General features: G+C 38.0%; 1 protein-coding gene across 5 annotated transcripts in view; it reads left to right on the forward strand.

The window, feature by feature from the left end:
- OSBPL6 (oxysterol binding protein like 6) overlaps positions 1-15,987 on the forward strand; it is a 112,070-nt gene that overhangs the window by 50,102 nt on the left and 45,981 nt on the right. For 4 of the 5 annotated variants that reach the window (XM_008055334.1, XM_008055335.1, XM_021711033.1 and 1 more), the window contains 6 exons: positions 762-815; positions 2,167-2,280; positions 2,397-2,567; positions 4,925-5,057; positions 12,063-12,166; positions 13,091-13,183. In XM_008055334.1, coding sequence (XP_008053525.1) covers positions 762-815; positions 2,167-2,280; positions 2,397-2,567; positions 4,925-5,057; positions 12,063-12,166; positions 13,091-13,183 — 669 coding nt within the window. The remainder of the gene's footprint in view (positions 1-761; positions 816-2,166; positions 2,281-2,396; positions 2,568-4,924; positions 5,058-12,062; positions 12,167-13,090; positions 13,184-15,987) is intronic. The other variant, XM_021711032.1, reaches the window with a different exon arrangement.

The following is a 15,987-nucleotide window of genomic DNA, read 5'->3' on the forward strand; positions in this document are numbered from 1 at the left end:
AGGAATTATCCATTGTATCTAGGGGAAATTCAGGACTTTCTCTCCTCAATGAGAACTTTCCTGTAGAATTGTGTAGCATTCCTCCAGAACCACTGTGACCTAAGCCAAGTTATTGTCATTTCTTTCAAAAACACCCACCCCAACATGGTTCATGTAGAAGGTCTTAGCTACAGGTCCTGAGAGGCCCTCCCTGTTAAGAAAGAATATAATTTTTAAAAACTCTATCTCCATCAGATTATGTATAAACGAATCCTGGTAAGTTAACAGCATGGAACTACAGCTCTAAGCTCCTTATTATTTAATATGACTGACCATAGCCAGATGCTCTGAATCAGGATACTTTAAAATGATCAAACATACTGATTGCTAAATTCTTTTTTTTTTTTGAGTTGGAGTCTCACTCTGTTGCCCAGACTGGAGTTCAATGGCCACTCCCAGCCACTACAGCCTCGACCTGCTGGGCTCCGGCTATCCTTCCACCTCAGCCTTCCATGTAGCTGGAACTGCAGGCATGCCCTACCATGCCCAGCTAATTTTTTGATTTATTGTAGAGATGAGGTCTTGCCAAGTTGCCCAGGCAGGTCTCGAACCCACGGGCTCAGGCAATCCACTCACCTTAGCCTCCCAAAGCGCGGGATTACAGGCTGAGCCACTGAGCCTGGCTCTGATTGCTAAATTCTAAACAATGTTAGACCAACACTTGTGAATGTTTTATATAATTGAAAATACAGACAGTAACCAGGGATGTTTGGTTCTTACAGCGTTTTTTTGTCCTGGATAATGGAATGTTAAAGTATTCTAAGGCACCACTTGATGTAAGTAGCACACAGGACATGTTTCAAAGATTGATTTAGGATTCTGCTTGAAGTGAGTAAACACTGTAACTGTACAAGTCTTGTGCCATTAACTACCAGCTTTGTGCATGCCTGTGCCTATAAGATTTCACAAGCTACCAAACCTCTATGTTCCATAGAAGGTGTGTGTATACTCAAAATAGCATAAAATCTCAAACCTAGTGCATGCAGATTTAATTTAACTATTTTGATGCATGTTATTAAAAACAGAGGCTTAAACCTAAAGTGATATACTAGTAAAATCACCATTTCTCTCCTGGAGAAAAAACACACCATGCTTTTTTCTGCTTCTTTCTGTCACCTCTGCTTTCTGTGTGCTTTTTTGAGATTTAGAGCAGTCTTTGTTCCTGTCATGTCCTTTTTAAAATTGTCTTGTGAACTTCATTTCTATTTCATACATTCTTTTATCTTGGGGATCCCAACTTGCTAAAATTATTCCAAATTATTTTTCTTTAATATATAAAGTAGGTGTTTGCATGCAAAACTGGAAAATTCCTCCCTCCTCATTATTGTGGTATAGGGAAAATAACAGAGGGCTCAGGTTTCAATTTTGTCCCCATCACTGCCATTGAATCAGCTATGCACTTTATCAGAAGAGCATCTAGAAGGAAAGCTGTCCACTGCCTGATCTCTGCAGCAGCTGTTTGCCAGCTGATAACTTGGGGATGTTCTAGGTTACAAGTCAAAGATTGGCCACAATTATTTTAACAACCACTAATGATATTCTTTTGGGGGAACATAAGCTGTGCAATCTAGAGCAGGGATCTCCAACCCCTGGGCCACAGACCAGTACTGGGCTGTGTAGTCTGTTTAGAATCAGGCCATACAGCAGGAGGTGAGCACTGTTGAGCAGAGCTCTACCTTCTGTCAGATCAGCAATGACATTAAATTTAAAGAGGAGCATGAACCCTATTGTGAACTGTGCATGCAGGGGATCTGGGTTGCACGCTCCTTATGAGAATCTAATGCCTGATTATCCCCCCTGCTCCTCTCCATGGAAAAATTGTCTTCTACAAAGTCAGTCTCTGATGCCAAAAAAGTTGGGGACCATTGATCTAGAGAATTGGCATCATATTTTATGCCAAAAACAAGAATAAGATAGTCTTACTTATAGAAATTGATATGAAATCACGGCAGCTATCCTCAGCTTAAGAATCTTAACCTCAGAACCTTAACTATTTTTGCTCTTAAAGAGGTGTGGTAATTCACTTCCCATAGATTAGTCAAATATTACCCTGAATTCACTTAAATCCAGTACAGAAACATTAAATCCTATTTCCTTTCAGCCAATTTACTAGTCTCTTGATTTCAGATTCAAAAAGGGAAGGTCCATGGGAGCATAGATGTTGGACTCTCAGTCATGTCAATTAAAAAGAAAGCTCGAAGAATAGACCTCGACACAGAAGAGCACATCTACCATTTGAAGGTGAAATCACTTTACAACAGTTTCTCTGCCATTATCAGGAGAAATCATTTTCCTCCACCAGTGGCAAACAGGAGATTGGTTTCACAGTTACCTTCTCCTCTTGCTCATTGTTTTAGGTGAAATCCCAGGACTGGTTTGATGCATGGGTCTCCAAACTGCGCCATCATCGGTTGTATCGTCAGAATGAAATTGTGAGGTCACCAAGAGATGCTAGTTTTCACATATTTCCTTCAACCTCCACAGCTGAATCCTCCCCAGCTGCAAATGTTTCCGTTGTGGATGGAAAGGTAGGACTTTGGTCTATAAAAATCAGCCTGGAAATCGCTTAGAAAAGTATGCAAATGCATAACCATGTCTCATTTGAGAGCACCAGAAAGAGAAGGTTTGCTTTGTAAGCTACCATTCAGAAGACTATGGTGACAGTTGGCATCAGTGTTAATCACAAGTATAGATTAGATGGAAATGTGGATCACCAAGAAAATTAGTATTTATTTTTCCTTTCTGTGTATGGACTATAACCTAATTTTATTTGACTTTATTAGAACATTAGGAAGCAAACATTTGCTTAATCAGCATCCAGAAATCAGGTGCCTTCCTGGGTGGTAGTTAGAAGACCCCCAAAGTCTTGAAATGAAACTTGCTTTCTTACCTTGAACTGTAACATATACATGACCCAGAGAGAGGCTATTAAATTTCCCCATGAAGTCAATGCAAATGAGCTGGAGAATGTGACGGTAATGTAAGTAGTATCCTAATTGAGTGACCAGCCACTGTGTTAATCATTTGATACTCATTCATCTTTAATCTTTCATATTGCCAAAGTTCAGAGACAGTAAAGAATTTGTCTGGAAGTGGTATAGTCATTAAACAGCTGAGCCAGGATCTGAACCCACATTTCTGTTTCCAAAATCAGTGCCCTTTCCATTATACCAAGTGCCAGATTAAAGGAGGCTGAAGTTGTTCCTTGAACTGAAATGAGTTCACATCTATGTTGATGAAAAGCTAAAGGTGTTTTTGTCTGTTAAGATAACACACAGGAAAACAGCTGTTTCTGCCTTTGATTCAGCAATTAAGTTTTCTAAAACACAGCCACTTTACACTGCCCAACGGCGCTCCTGCGTCACACTTGGCCCCTGAATCTGAGGACAAAGACAGCTGTGAGGAAGCTGGCTGCTGCAGTAAGTTGGGTTCAACAATGTTCCAGTGGAAATGCTGCTTTTCTCTGTTTGCTTACACAGAAATATATGTCATACATAGATAGAATTGTGGGTGCTGCATCTTTGGAAAGCACTGAAAAACCTCATGAGTAACTGCAAGACTTACCAAATCAGATTTAAAATTACTATATAAGGTTTTTATTATTTCAGTAGAAATTACTTATGCAAGTTTTGTTAAATCTCATTAATTATATTAGACAAGGCTCTCAAACCCTGAATTATCCCATTCTGGTTTCAAGCCTTGCCAAGGACTGTTTAATTATCTTTCTTCTAGGAATAGAGTGTTGGGTTAGCCCCAATAACCAACTGGTTCTGACATAAAAGGGAACAAGCCAATGCTTCAAGGGTTAGGAATTTGGGAACTTACAGATGTCCAAGATAGTGCCCAGGTTTCTCTGGGCCTCCTGACTTCTCACTGCAGGGTAAACTGAATCCCAGATTTAGTCTAAATTAGATGAGAAATGCATTCCAAATGGATTTTTAAAATGTTCCAAACAGATCTTCAAAAATTTTAATTCTTTAGTACTTCCAGCTTCTGCCTATATTGACCCAGAGTTTCAATTTTGAAATATATTATTTCCAATAATATGTTATTTAATAAATAACTAAGTATCAAGTTATGAGACTCCTGGATGTTAATTGGTTTGTGGCCCAGAGTGGGTAATAAATAAGTCTAGATTTGCTAAGTATGTGTATCATGTACTTTGTAATGATTGAGAGGAGGCACTATCAGTTGTAATTGAATATTAAAGTCAAATATGAAGTTTTAAAGTTATTTCAATTTCTTGGGAAATAAGTTTCTGCTTTTTTTACTGAGTGCTTCTTGCACTCACCTTAGTATCTACTATTTATTTTATATAAAAATCCCTTTAATATAAAGTCTATAGATAGTGACTTTAATAGAAAACTGTAGATAATAACTTGCCTAGACTGCCTTTTTATGTATCATAATTTTCAACATACACTCAAAGTATTGCAAGGTTGCTTGCTGGTGGTATTTAAGGATCACATGTGGTTGAGCAGACTTTGAGCTAATTCTGAGAGTATGAGACCTTTTGGAAAGGAAGGCCTTAAATTAAGAATACTGCAGTAAGGACACTGTGTCAAATACAACTTACTGAGTAATTAAAAATGATTGGGAATTTGAGTTGGCAGGTCCTTGCGTATACGAGATACAGTGTACTTAAATGTCTCTTTCGTCGAATGATAGTGATAGCAACTTCATGAGAGTGTTGTTATTATTTATGAATTTTGCCTTCACTGAGCACATACCACATTTAGCCGAGAGGTTTCTTCCACATTTTGAGTGTGCCCTTTCTACCTTTCTTTTTTCATATCACTTTGAGGATACATGTATTTTTTAAAAGCCATCAATGTACTGTTTCTGCTTTGTAACCGTATACTATTTCTGTTTTTGTTCATTGTAGATGCAGCCAAACAACTTTCCATGGCAGTCCCCTTTGCCCTGCAGCAATAGCCTCCCTGCCACCTGCACGACTGGCCAGAGTAAAGTGGCTGCCTGGTTACAAGACTCGGAGGAGATGGACAGGTGTGCAGAAGGTTAGTTCTTGCCCAGTGTGGGCTATGAGAATAAGCCAAAACCAAACCAAAGCACTCAAGAGGTGAATTGTGGGTGCTGCATCTTTTACCCTGGCCCATTTGATCACGGCAACCTTTCTCTGCTCTTTTTGTGATATGCCAGATTCTCCTCTGCACCATGACTCAGACATCTTACCTGCCAGTTATCCTGCCCTGACCCTGACTTACAACTGCTTCGACCTTCTCCCCTTGTCTCTTCACCAGTTCTTCTGAACCCTGGGGCCAGTCACATGAAGGCATGACCCCCAAGGAGAGCCCTCTATCCGTGTACCCAGTCTCTCCACTTTGCCTTCGTTGCTAGGTCACTTCTGTAGCTGCCTTCTTTGCTGCTCTGTGCTGCCCACACAACAGGCGTATGCTTCCTGACAACCCAGCAATAAATAGCAGAATTCTAATGTGCTACATCTTATATCCAGTTAGCTGGTAGTGGTGTTCCTTTCTAGATTAGTGATTAAATACTCTGAACCAGTAAGTGATTCCCTCCCTCTGCCATCTCTGAGCCTCTTAATCTCTTTTTATCTCCTCCTTTGTTATCAGCCAGAATATGATGGTCCAAATGGATCCACTGTCCACTTAATCCATTTCCATTCTGTGAGACCGTTTTCGTTTGGCCTTCAGAACTGAGAAAAGAAACGAGAGCAAAGTAGAGAGTATTTAATAAGGCTCAGCTGATGTAATTTTTTAAATGATCTTGAGAAGACACTGGGCCTAATTTTCTAAATTATTTTCTTTTATGAATTTATCATAGAAGTGGATGCTAAATAACTTTTGATGTTCTCACTTAGAAAAATAAAAATTTGGCAGTCTGTGTTCATCCCCAACCAAACAAAACAAAAAAATTTTAATCCTACCAGGGTGTGAACTCAAAATTTGCAACAATTTAATTAGCTCTCTCAGATATCACATCCCAAATTTGATCATTATGTGAAAATATGATTTGAGAGATTTTATGTTCCTAAGTTATGTCTAGCTGAAATTCTATTAAAAGGCTTTCACTTGCATGTATTCAGAAAACACTCAGACTTTAATTTAAAGATACTAACTTCAGGTTGGGGAAGGAAGCCACGCCTCACTTCCTAAACGTGCCGCTTTGGCAGTGATTCGAGACACTGCAGCAGCTCCTCTCATTCCTGCAGCCTTACACACACTGGTGGCATTTAACCTGGCCATCTTCACTGCCGAAAAGATGGAGTCCATCCACTGAGACAATAGCCATTTATCTGACCAAAATGATTAGACATTGGCTTTGGGAGGGATGCAGTCATCTCCCTGTCAGTTTAAAATGCCTCTGTAGCCCATCCCTTGTACCCTCAATCCAGGGTTGGGGGGGATCCTCCTCCTCCCCATCCTGGCTCCTCTACCTGTGTCCTCCATACCACCTTTCTGTTTTCCTTCAAGATTTAACACAATAATCGTCTCCTCCCTTGAGGACACAATCCCAGCTTCACTAATTCCTGCTCCTCACCCACAGACTCCACCTTCTCTCCCATAACTTGACTTTTTCCCTTTTTGTTCTTTGGGGAAAGCATTCTTGGTAGCAGGAGACCATCTGATTTCTGCTTTGTTCTCAGGCCTCATGCTCTGACCTGCCCTGAACATCCTTTAATCAGCCTCTGCACTTATGTCCCGTGAAGTTTTCCTTTTTCTCCAGCTGCTCCTCCTCTGCCTCTTTGGGATTCTCCTCTGGCCAACCTTGGTTGTAGAGATGATCAAGATTCAATCTTCCCCTTTCTGCTTCAATAATAATACTATAATTTATTGAGTGCTTATTATGAGCCAAACACCAAGCCAAGCATATATTTCTGCTTTTATGCAAATCTGCACAATAGTACCAAACAGCGATTATGTGCCACATAATTTCACAGATGGGAAACGGAAGCTCAGAGAGATCAAGTAACTTGTCCTTATTACACAGCAAGTATTTGGCACAGCTGGAGGACTAAACCAGGCCAACTTGATTCTAATAACTATGTTGTATGCTTTAGAGACACCTGGTATGCTCATAATTTCAACTGAAATCCATTTTGATGATGGTAGGAGTTGTGGTGGTCATGATGAAGGTGGCACTGGTAATGATGGAGGTGAGCTGGTGGGAGCGTTAGTGTTTATGGTGGTGGTGGTAGTGACTTTTTTGTTGTTGTTCTTTAAAAATTTATTATCCAAAAGTTTATGTTAATTATTTAATAATTTTTTTGAATTTTGTTAATTTTGTATTTTAAAGATATGGGGCACAATTCAGGATTAGGTATACAAGTGGTCATCGTACAGTTAAAGTTTGGACCTCCCTTTGGTCCCCACTTTGCCTGGTTTGAGATCAGGTACCCTTATGGATGTTGTGTCCCCACTCCCACCCTGGCAGTATCCTGCTACTGCCAATCCCTTTCTTATAGTATTATGGTAAGTGTTCAGGGTCTGCTTATGAGTGACAACATGTGGTACTCTGTTCTTTGTTTCTGTGATAGATCACTGAGTATGATAGACTCTAAATCCATCCAAGTTGCTGCGAAGTCTGTATGTTTGCCCTTCTTAATGGCTGCATGATATTCCATCATGTATATGTACTACATTTAAAAAATCTAGTTCAGTTTCAAGGGGCAGCAGCATGGCTAGTTCCTTGTTTTTGCTATTGTGAATAGTGCTGCAGTAAACATGCATGTGCAGGTATCTTTTTGTAGAATGATTTGAGTTCCTCCGGGTGTATTCCCAGTAGGGGGATTCCTGGGTCATACAGAAGGTCAATTTCTAGTTCTTTTAGAAATTGCCACATTGTTTTCCGTAGAGGTTGAACGAGTTTGCATTCCCACCAGCAATATTGAAGCAGGTGGTAGTGATCGATGATGGTATTAGTAGAGGTGTGGGTGGTGGTAGTAGTGGTAATGGTAATGATGGTGGTAGTGGTGGTAATGGTGATGGTGGTGGTGGAGGTGGAGTTGGTAGGAGTAGTGATGATGATGGTGGTGGTAGAGGTGGTGTTGGTGGTGTTGGTGGTGGTAGTAATGATGGTGGAGGTGGAGGTGATGGTGATGATGATAGTAGAGCTGGTGATGGTGATGGTGGTGGTGGAGGGGATGGTGGTAATGATCGCATTGGGCTGGTGGTATAGGGGGTGGTAGTGATCGTCATGGGAGCTGTAATAGTGATGATGATAGTGAAAGTGGTGGTGATGATAGTGGTAATGATGGTAGCCATGGTGGTAATGGCGATTGCAGTAGGGGTAGTGGCAGCAGCATTGGTATTGGACACTTCCTTTACACTTTAGATGTTTTATGTGCGTTCACTCATTTCTTCCTCAACTCCATTTTATGGCTGAGGAAACTTAGGTACAGAGAAGTTTGCTCATTTGACCAAGTTCACACAGCTAGTAACAATGGAGCTGAGATTCAGACTCAGGCATTTTAGTTCCAGAGAATGTGTCTGGACATTTTCATACTACCATCCTGTCTTCCTAGAAGCGGGCCCAGCTCCTGGACTTCCCTGTTTCTGTCAGTGCTGCTGTCATAACTATCCCACCAGGGTGGTCTGTGACCCTCTTTCCCTGTTCATCCAGCCAATTCCAAGTTCTGTCTATTATTTATTTAAACACCCCCCCCATCTCTCTTCCTCCATCTTCCCTTTCCCTTGAACTCCATTCCTGTTTTTCTGAATCAATTGCAATTTGTCTGGTCTCTGGATAGTCACAAAGCCTCCTAGTCAGGCTTCTCTTACCCTCAGCCTCTTGCTCTGCTGCTTCATCCCTCTCAGAGGTTCATAGGAAATTAGTGTTCTTGAACTTGTTTGCAGGCCCTACGTCAGCACTTAACAAGCATTATTCTGTTGTACTCACCTGCAAGATGTAGGGATTGCTACTATCCCCACTTGGAATATGAGGAAAGTGAATGCATGAGGTTAAGGAATTTGCCCATCATTACCAAGCTGTTCTGAAAGAGAGGTCAGGCCTTTACCACATTTGACTAACCCCAAAGTCAATTCTTTGCCTAGTACCTAATACTCTCTCAAGACTGCTAGCTCTTAAAATAGCTTTTATGCAGAAATCCCTTTAGTGGTTCTCCTTTGGCTCTGGGGCTTAGCCCAGCATTTAGCAACCCTAACCTTCAGCTTTCTGGCCCTGCATACTTTTTCACCCTGTCTTTCTGTAGACCCAACCAAACCTGTTTAACATTTCATGAACATTTGTGCATATTTCCACTTCCCTGACTTCACACAGATTGTTCTTCCCGTCATGCAGTATGCCTTCTCCACCCTTCTCCACCATCCTATTTTGCTGAATCCTTCCTATCAATCTTCCAGGCCCAGAAAAAATGTCATTCTCTCTTTTATATCCACTCTGATGACCTCAGGCCATAGTAACTCTCGAGTCTTTGCAAAACTCCTACAGCACTTTTTTGTGTATACTGGATATTTGTCATAGAGAGTTCCTAATGTTGAAATTGATTGTGTTTCAAAAGTAATAACATTTATGAATTATTTCACTGGTTGTATATTTCACTGGTTACATTTTGAGAGATGTAACATCTTATCAGACCCATAACAGCTTGGATTTGGATTTATGGTTCTAATACTTAAAGCAGTTGACTATTCATTGATCTGGACTTTTCTAAGTTCAGATCTTATGAAGTATATAAGGGAATTGGTGGTTCTCAGAGCGCATTCTATCCCATAGAGATAAAATATTAAATAAGTATACTATATACTATCTTTATGTGCCAATGTATGCCATAATTAAAGATGGGTACATAGTGTTTCAATATGCAGATTATCTGTTGGGTACTTTTGTTTGTTTGTTTATTTTGTTTCATTTTACCAGAATGTAAATTTCATGAATCTTACTTGATTCTTATATTTCCTCTGCTTAGAACTATGTGGGGTACACACTATCCTCCCAATAAATGGTACTTAAATGAAATAATAAATAAGTTATTTTGTATATATCTTAATTTATTTAACTCTTTCACAGTTGGATGGTATGTTTATTTTTGGAACAAGGCAGGACATGAAAAATAAGTAAACTTAGATATTTAAGTTTTTAATCTTTTACTATTATTTAGAAATCTAGGTAATCCTCTCGGCATATTTTTTTCTCAGATTCTAAAATTAGATTTAATCTTAATTGAAATTCCTTTTTCGAAATTTTTTCTTAATGTATTTCTTTTTTGAAGAGCACTTTTATTGTTTTTGGAAAATTTTTGTAATCCTTATATACATCCAGATACTTAGGCAAGCAGTGAAATCCTGTCAAGGGTTTCATCTTTTCCTTATTGTAAAGGGTAGAAATGACAAAGAATGGAGTGACTTGGTCCAAGTTTAGGTTCTAGCAGAGTCCCTGGACAAAGTATAGTCAATGCTCCTTAAAGACCACTTCTGGTTTTCGTAAAACTTTCTCATCTGCCATCTCAGTAAGTAGGCGGGAACGCTAAAATGACTCCCACCATTTGACAGGGAGGAAACAGTAACTGAAAAAATGTAAAGTAAATTGATGTCTCCTCAAATTGCTTCCACCTCTTGACAGGGGAGGAAACGGCAAATGAAAAAATGTAAAGTAGAGTGTTGTCTCCTTACACTTAGTTTTGAGTCCTTTGCCTTGAACTGAATTCATTCACAAAGTTCTTCTGTTTCCATTAGTTAGTAAAAGCATCGATGTTATTTTAATGGTTTTAAGTCTCAATTACAAAGTTCTATGCTACCTACATAGCACCAATTATATCGAATCACAATATTAAGAAATATGACTATAATATTTCCAAGACAGAAAGTTCAAAATGAAATTTTCAGCAGCTGATCACAAAAATAAGAAAAACTACTTAAAAATTTAACAGTGATCTATAGAGGTTTCCTGTTATAGACAGAAGCAGTACACTTGACAAAATTAATCACATACCTGAAAGAGATCATCTCAATATTTAGTATTTGAGTAAGTTATACCAATAACTCAATATTCTTATTTGTATTCAATTTCACATACTAAAGGTCAGTATTTTTTTAAGAGAAATATATTATTATGCATATCTTTAAAAATTCTCTCTTGTTCCAGATACACCAAAAAAATTAAAATAAAACAAAAAATTGTTTCTTCATTCTAAGCGTTAATTCAAACAGAATGAGCTTGATGCCCAGGTGATACTGCTACTGCTGAAACAGGGAACACACTGTGAAAATCTTTGATTTAGTCAGTATAACATCTCTCATAGATTCATTTTAACATTTTGTGTTTTTTTGAGTTGGAGTCTCACTCTTTTGCCCAGACTGGAGTGCAGTGACTGCTCTCGGCCACCGCAGCCTCGACCCGCTGGGCTCCGGCCATCCTTCCACCTCAGCCTTCCACATAGCTGGAACTACAGGCGCGCGCTACCATGCCCAGCTCATTTTTTTTTTTTTAATTACTGTAGAGATGAGATCTTGCCAAGTTGCCCAGGCGGGTCTCGAACCTGCGGGCTTAGACAATCCACTCATCTCAGCCTCCCAAAGCACAGGATTACAGGCTGAGCCACCGAGTCCAGCTATTTTATCATTGTGAATGAGCTAAATTATAAATGTTTAACTGATTTTGTATTCCATCCTATTTTTCTGAACTTGACTAACTCTACCCAAATTCCAGGCAACCACTTTGTAGAACATTTTAGAGGAGCGGGTAGACAGGTGCCTAAGAATAAAACCACGGGACTACTGAAGTTCCCCTGAGTGTGCTTCTCACGTGAGAGTCCATCAGAGCAGGAAAGGGATCACACACTCCTTGATGGGTTGCAGTAATAGCTGTTAATTTTTAAGAATGGGCTTTGAAATAATCTAATAATCAACAGTTTTATGGTTCTAAACCAGAGAAGGGTCTGTTTGGTGTCACTTGCCAGTATCATCATCATATAAAAATGGATATGCCCAAGCATTTTGACCATAACTTGGATTGACCCTTTTTTTTACCATTCCTATTACTCCCTGTCCAATTCTAACATTTTTATTTCTGATTTTTATTAGACCTTGCACACTGCCAGTCAAACCTTGTGGAACTTAGCAAACTCCTGCAAAATTTGGAAATACTTCAGAGAACTCAGTCAGCACCTAACTTTACTGACATGCAGGTAAACTTATTATTGCTGCTGATAAAAGGACTTAGGATATTAATTTATAAGCTACTGAATTGTTCCATAAATATATAAGGTGATATTTAAAGGGAAATAACTTTGATACAGACTAGTTTGGTTTTTGTTTGTTTTGTTTGTTTTTTGAATCAGGATCTTACTCTTGTTTGCGCAGGCTGACGTGCAGTGGCACAATCTTGGCTTACTGCAGCCTTGACCTTCTGGACTCAGGGGATCCTTCTGCCTCAGCCTCCCACGTAGCTGGGACTACAAACATGTGCCACCATGCCCAGCTAATTTATTTTTTTATTTTTTTGTAGAGATGAGGTCTCTCTTTGTTGCCCAAGCTGGTCTCAAACTCTTAGGCTTAAGCAGTCCTCCTGCCTCGGCCTCCCAAAGTGCTGGATTACAGGTGTGAGCAATCATGCCTGGCCCAGACTAGTTTATATCTTAGAGTTATTCTTAATAGTTTTGAATCTTAAGGCCAATCTGTGTTAATTAAGATGACTATTTTTAAATGTTTTACACTTAAATACAAACTAACTAGAAGAAATATATACAGTATCTGAATCACTCTTTTATGTTATTTTTCCATTAGAAATGATAACTTTGAAGATATAATTTAGATGATCTCAGAATTATTATTTTTTATTAGAAAACAATTTTATTTTTTAATATAGAAAACAGTGCTGAAGCTCCCTAATTCTGTTTTTATTTTGTGTATCAGAAAAATACATTTTTAAAGTTATTGTCTCTGCTTTTACTGCCCATTCTGCATCTATATGCCTTTCTATCCTGGCTGATTTGCTTACAAAATCTAACAATGTTCCTTTACTAACTTGCTGTGCTTTCTCTGTCTATACCCATATCCTCTGTGTGAATGTAATAATTACTTTGTTGCTTTTAACTATTTGTGTAATGTAGGCTAACTGTGTAGATATTTCAAAGAAAGACAAGCGGGTCACAAGACGATGGAGAACAAAAAGTGTCAGCAAAGATACAAAAATACAACTGCAGGTACAGATCTTACTTTTCCTTCATTCATATTTTTACATACTTTTAAAGTACTAGTCTTTCTACTTCAATCAGTCCCTGGGAGTTAGATTGAGAGAGTCGCTTAACTGCTTCAAACCCAGTGCTTTTCAAACTCAGTTCCATTATCTAAAATAGCAGGAAATCTGTTTTTGTTTTTGTTTTTTACTCTGGCATAAGTAAAAAGAACCTAAAAGAAAGCTTAAAATTATACAATATGGCTGCAAAGTGGCATTTTCATTCTCAGTTATGACCTTGAAGCCATTAAAATACATTTTAGCAAAAAGTTACCTTAAAAACTAGACTGAAAATCTAATGAGTTATAATGAGCATTTATTTATATATAGTAAATCTTAAAAGAGCCTTTTTTATGTTAGCTTTGTCCAAAGTTTTATCCATCAAGAAAAAGAACAGGGGGTGCAAGAGATTAGAAGTCTACAAACCTGGGTTCTAATCTAATCACTGTGATTTTCTGACAGTATAATTTTTAGCATTTCTGTTAAATTTTATGAACTTCCATTTTTCTCCTGGTTAAAGTGATAGAGTTAATTTAGTGATCTCTGAATTCCTTTTCAACTATAAAATGTTATGATTCTACAAGAATAGAGACTATTTGGTCATCGACCATCACTTCAAAGTCCCAATAACTTATGAAAATTTACTTGAAATTTATTTGAAATAAATTAGTCTTTTGAAATGAGTCATTCTGAAATGACACCCTCTTATGTTATTGCATTGCAATGATACAAAATATGATAAATTCCTAAACCTTTTAAACTAGAATCTCTACTATTCTCATCCTATTTGTATATTATAAATGACCTTGCCCTATACAGTCAAAAATAGACTTTATGATTTGGCTTTTTTATTACACTGTCAACCAATTTATATTCTGACACAAAGGTAGAAATGCTTTTCAAAATTCTTCAATGTCTTCTGAATTATTAACAAAATAATTCTTCTCTAATTCTGACTTTATTAATATGTTGTTTGTATTATGATTCTGAATGTGTAAATAACAAACTGTTGCTTTGCTTGCTAATCTGATATATTTGAAAATAAATTTTCATAAGCACTAAAGGTTCTTTTTTTTATTTAAAATGTCCACATTTTGTGAACACAATTTTTGGTGTTCCTTTGTTTAATACCTTTATGTGTGTTTTCTCTTCTATTCATAAAATTGATACTGTAGGGACAGATGTACCAAGTGATTTCCCAAGAAAATTACATAAAATTGCTTTTGGCAGTTTTATTTGTTTTGAGATTATGTTTGTCTGGTTTCTTTTGTTGTTGTTGTTTTAAGCATGATATCTATGAATCAAAACTATGAAGAAAAAACCATTTTTATATGGCAAAGAATCATTCCTATAGATAAAATAATTGAAGGAAGCCAGCATCATAAAAAACTGTACACTTGTGAATAGATATTATTTCAACCCTGTTTTTATAGATTTTTGTTCATAACTTTTGCTCAATCTGTTAAGAACAGGTTGGTTCTCAGGGAATTATACCACAGTGCCTTGCGACCCGACTGCCACTCGGAGCCCTACCACAGACCCATATCACTCAGTTTTTCTGCAGGACACAGAATGCAGTTGGGACTACATCTCCTAGTGCCAGGCTGTGCTTTTAAATGAGTAGAAAAGTTATGAAGATTTTTTTTGGTGTCATTAAAAGGAAGTGCTCAAAAAGCTGGAAAATATTTTTCATTAATAATACCCCTGCAACATCTTTGGGTGGTTTGTTCATTTTAAGGTTTTTATTTATGATGTTTTGCTTTGTCTTTGTTTTGCCAAAATGGGACAAAATTACCCTTTTAATTCTGGCTTTGTTATTTTTGAGGGAAATTGAAACCATCTCACTTCTATACTCAGAGACAACTTTACCTTTTCAAAATTGGGAAATTTAGTTCCAACACCAAGTAGGAACAAATAGACTTAGCGGTAGCAGTAAGCTATCAATCATTCCAGGAGAAACTTCACCTCCACTTGTTCTAAAACACGAGGTATTGTAGAGGAATGCCACAGAATTTAGTACCATCCCTGGAGTTTTTCTGCTCGCCCAAATCAACAGGTCTTCCAGGAGCCCCTAGGATGCTCATTTTCTATTGCTGGAAAGTTACTCAGACATTCTTCAACATGCACACTTGGCTGAAGAGCCATACGTTCATCCAATATGACTATCATCAGCATGAAAATCATTACCAGAATTTTGCCTAACAAAGGACTTGGCATTTATTTTACTTTAATGGATTAAACAACATGCCACTTTTTCTTCCACCCTAATACTTGGTTTTTTCTCTCCTGTTTTAAATGTTTTTTGTCCTTGGGAATCCTATCTTATGATGTCAACTATTTGTTTTGAGTTCACAATCATCTCACTACTTGAACCACTTTCCAACTTTCCCTGATGACCGTTGTTGTATCCAACCTGACCAGCTCTCAAATTGTGAATTATTTTTTTGTGAGAGTTCATCCATTCCCTCTACTGTTTGAAACTTTTGGTACAATACCCATTTGTGAAGAAACCCAGACTATTCGGTGGTGATGGTTCTTGTGGTCGTGGTGGTGGTGGTGGTGGTTGTTGTTGTTGTTGTTACTGACGCTGTATCACTGAACTTTATATTCAACATCTGTAGTAGTTGTCATTTTGAAACAACTATAAAATAGATCATTTTAAACGTTGACCTCAGGAAAGTAAGAATGAAGAACATTTTATGATGGATGTTTAAAGTGCTTATTTTGCTTAGGTTTGATTTGAATGTGAGTATTAAATTCTGAACCTATATG

The sequence above is a fragment of the Carlito syrichta genome, unplaced genomic scaffold, assembly GCF_000164805.1.
Source record: "Carlito syrichta isolate Samal-C Ts95f unplaced genomic scaffold, Tarsius_syrichta-2.0.1 Scaffold301826, whole genome shotgun sequence".
NCBI classification, from domain to species: domain Eukaryota; kingdom Metazoa; phylum Chordata; class Mammalia; order Primates; family Tarsiidae; genus Carlito; species Carlito syrichta.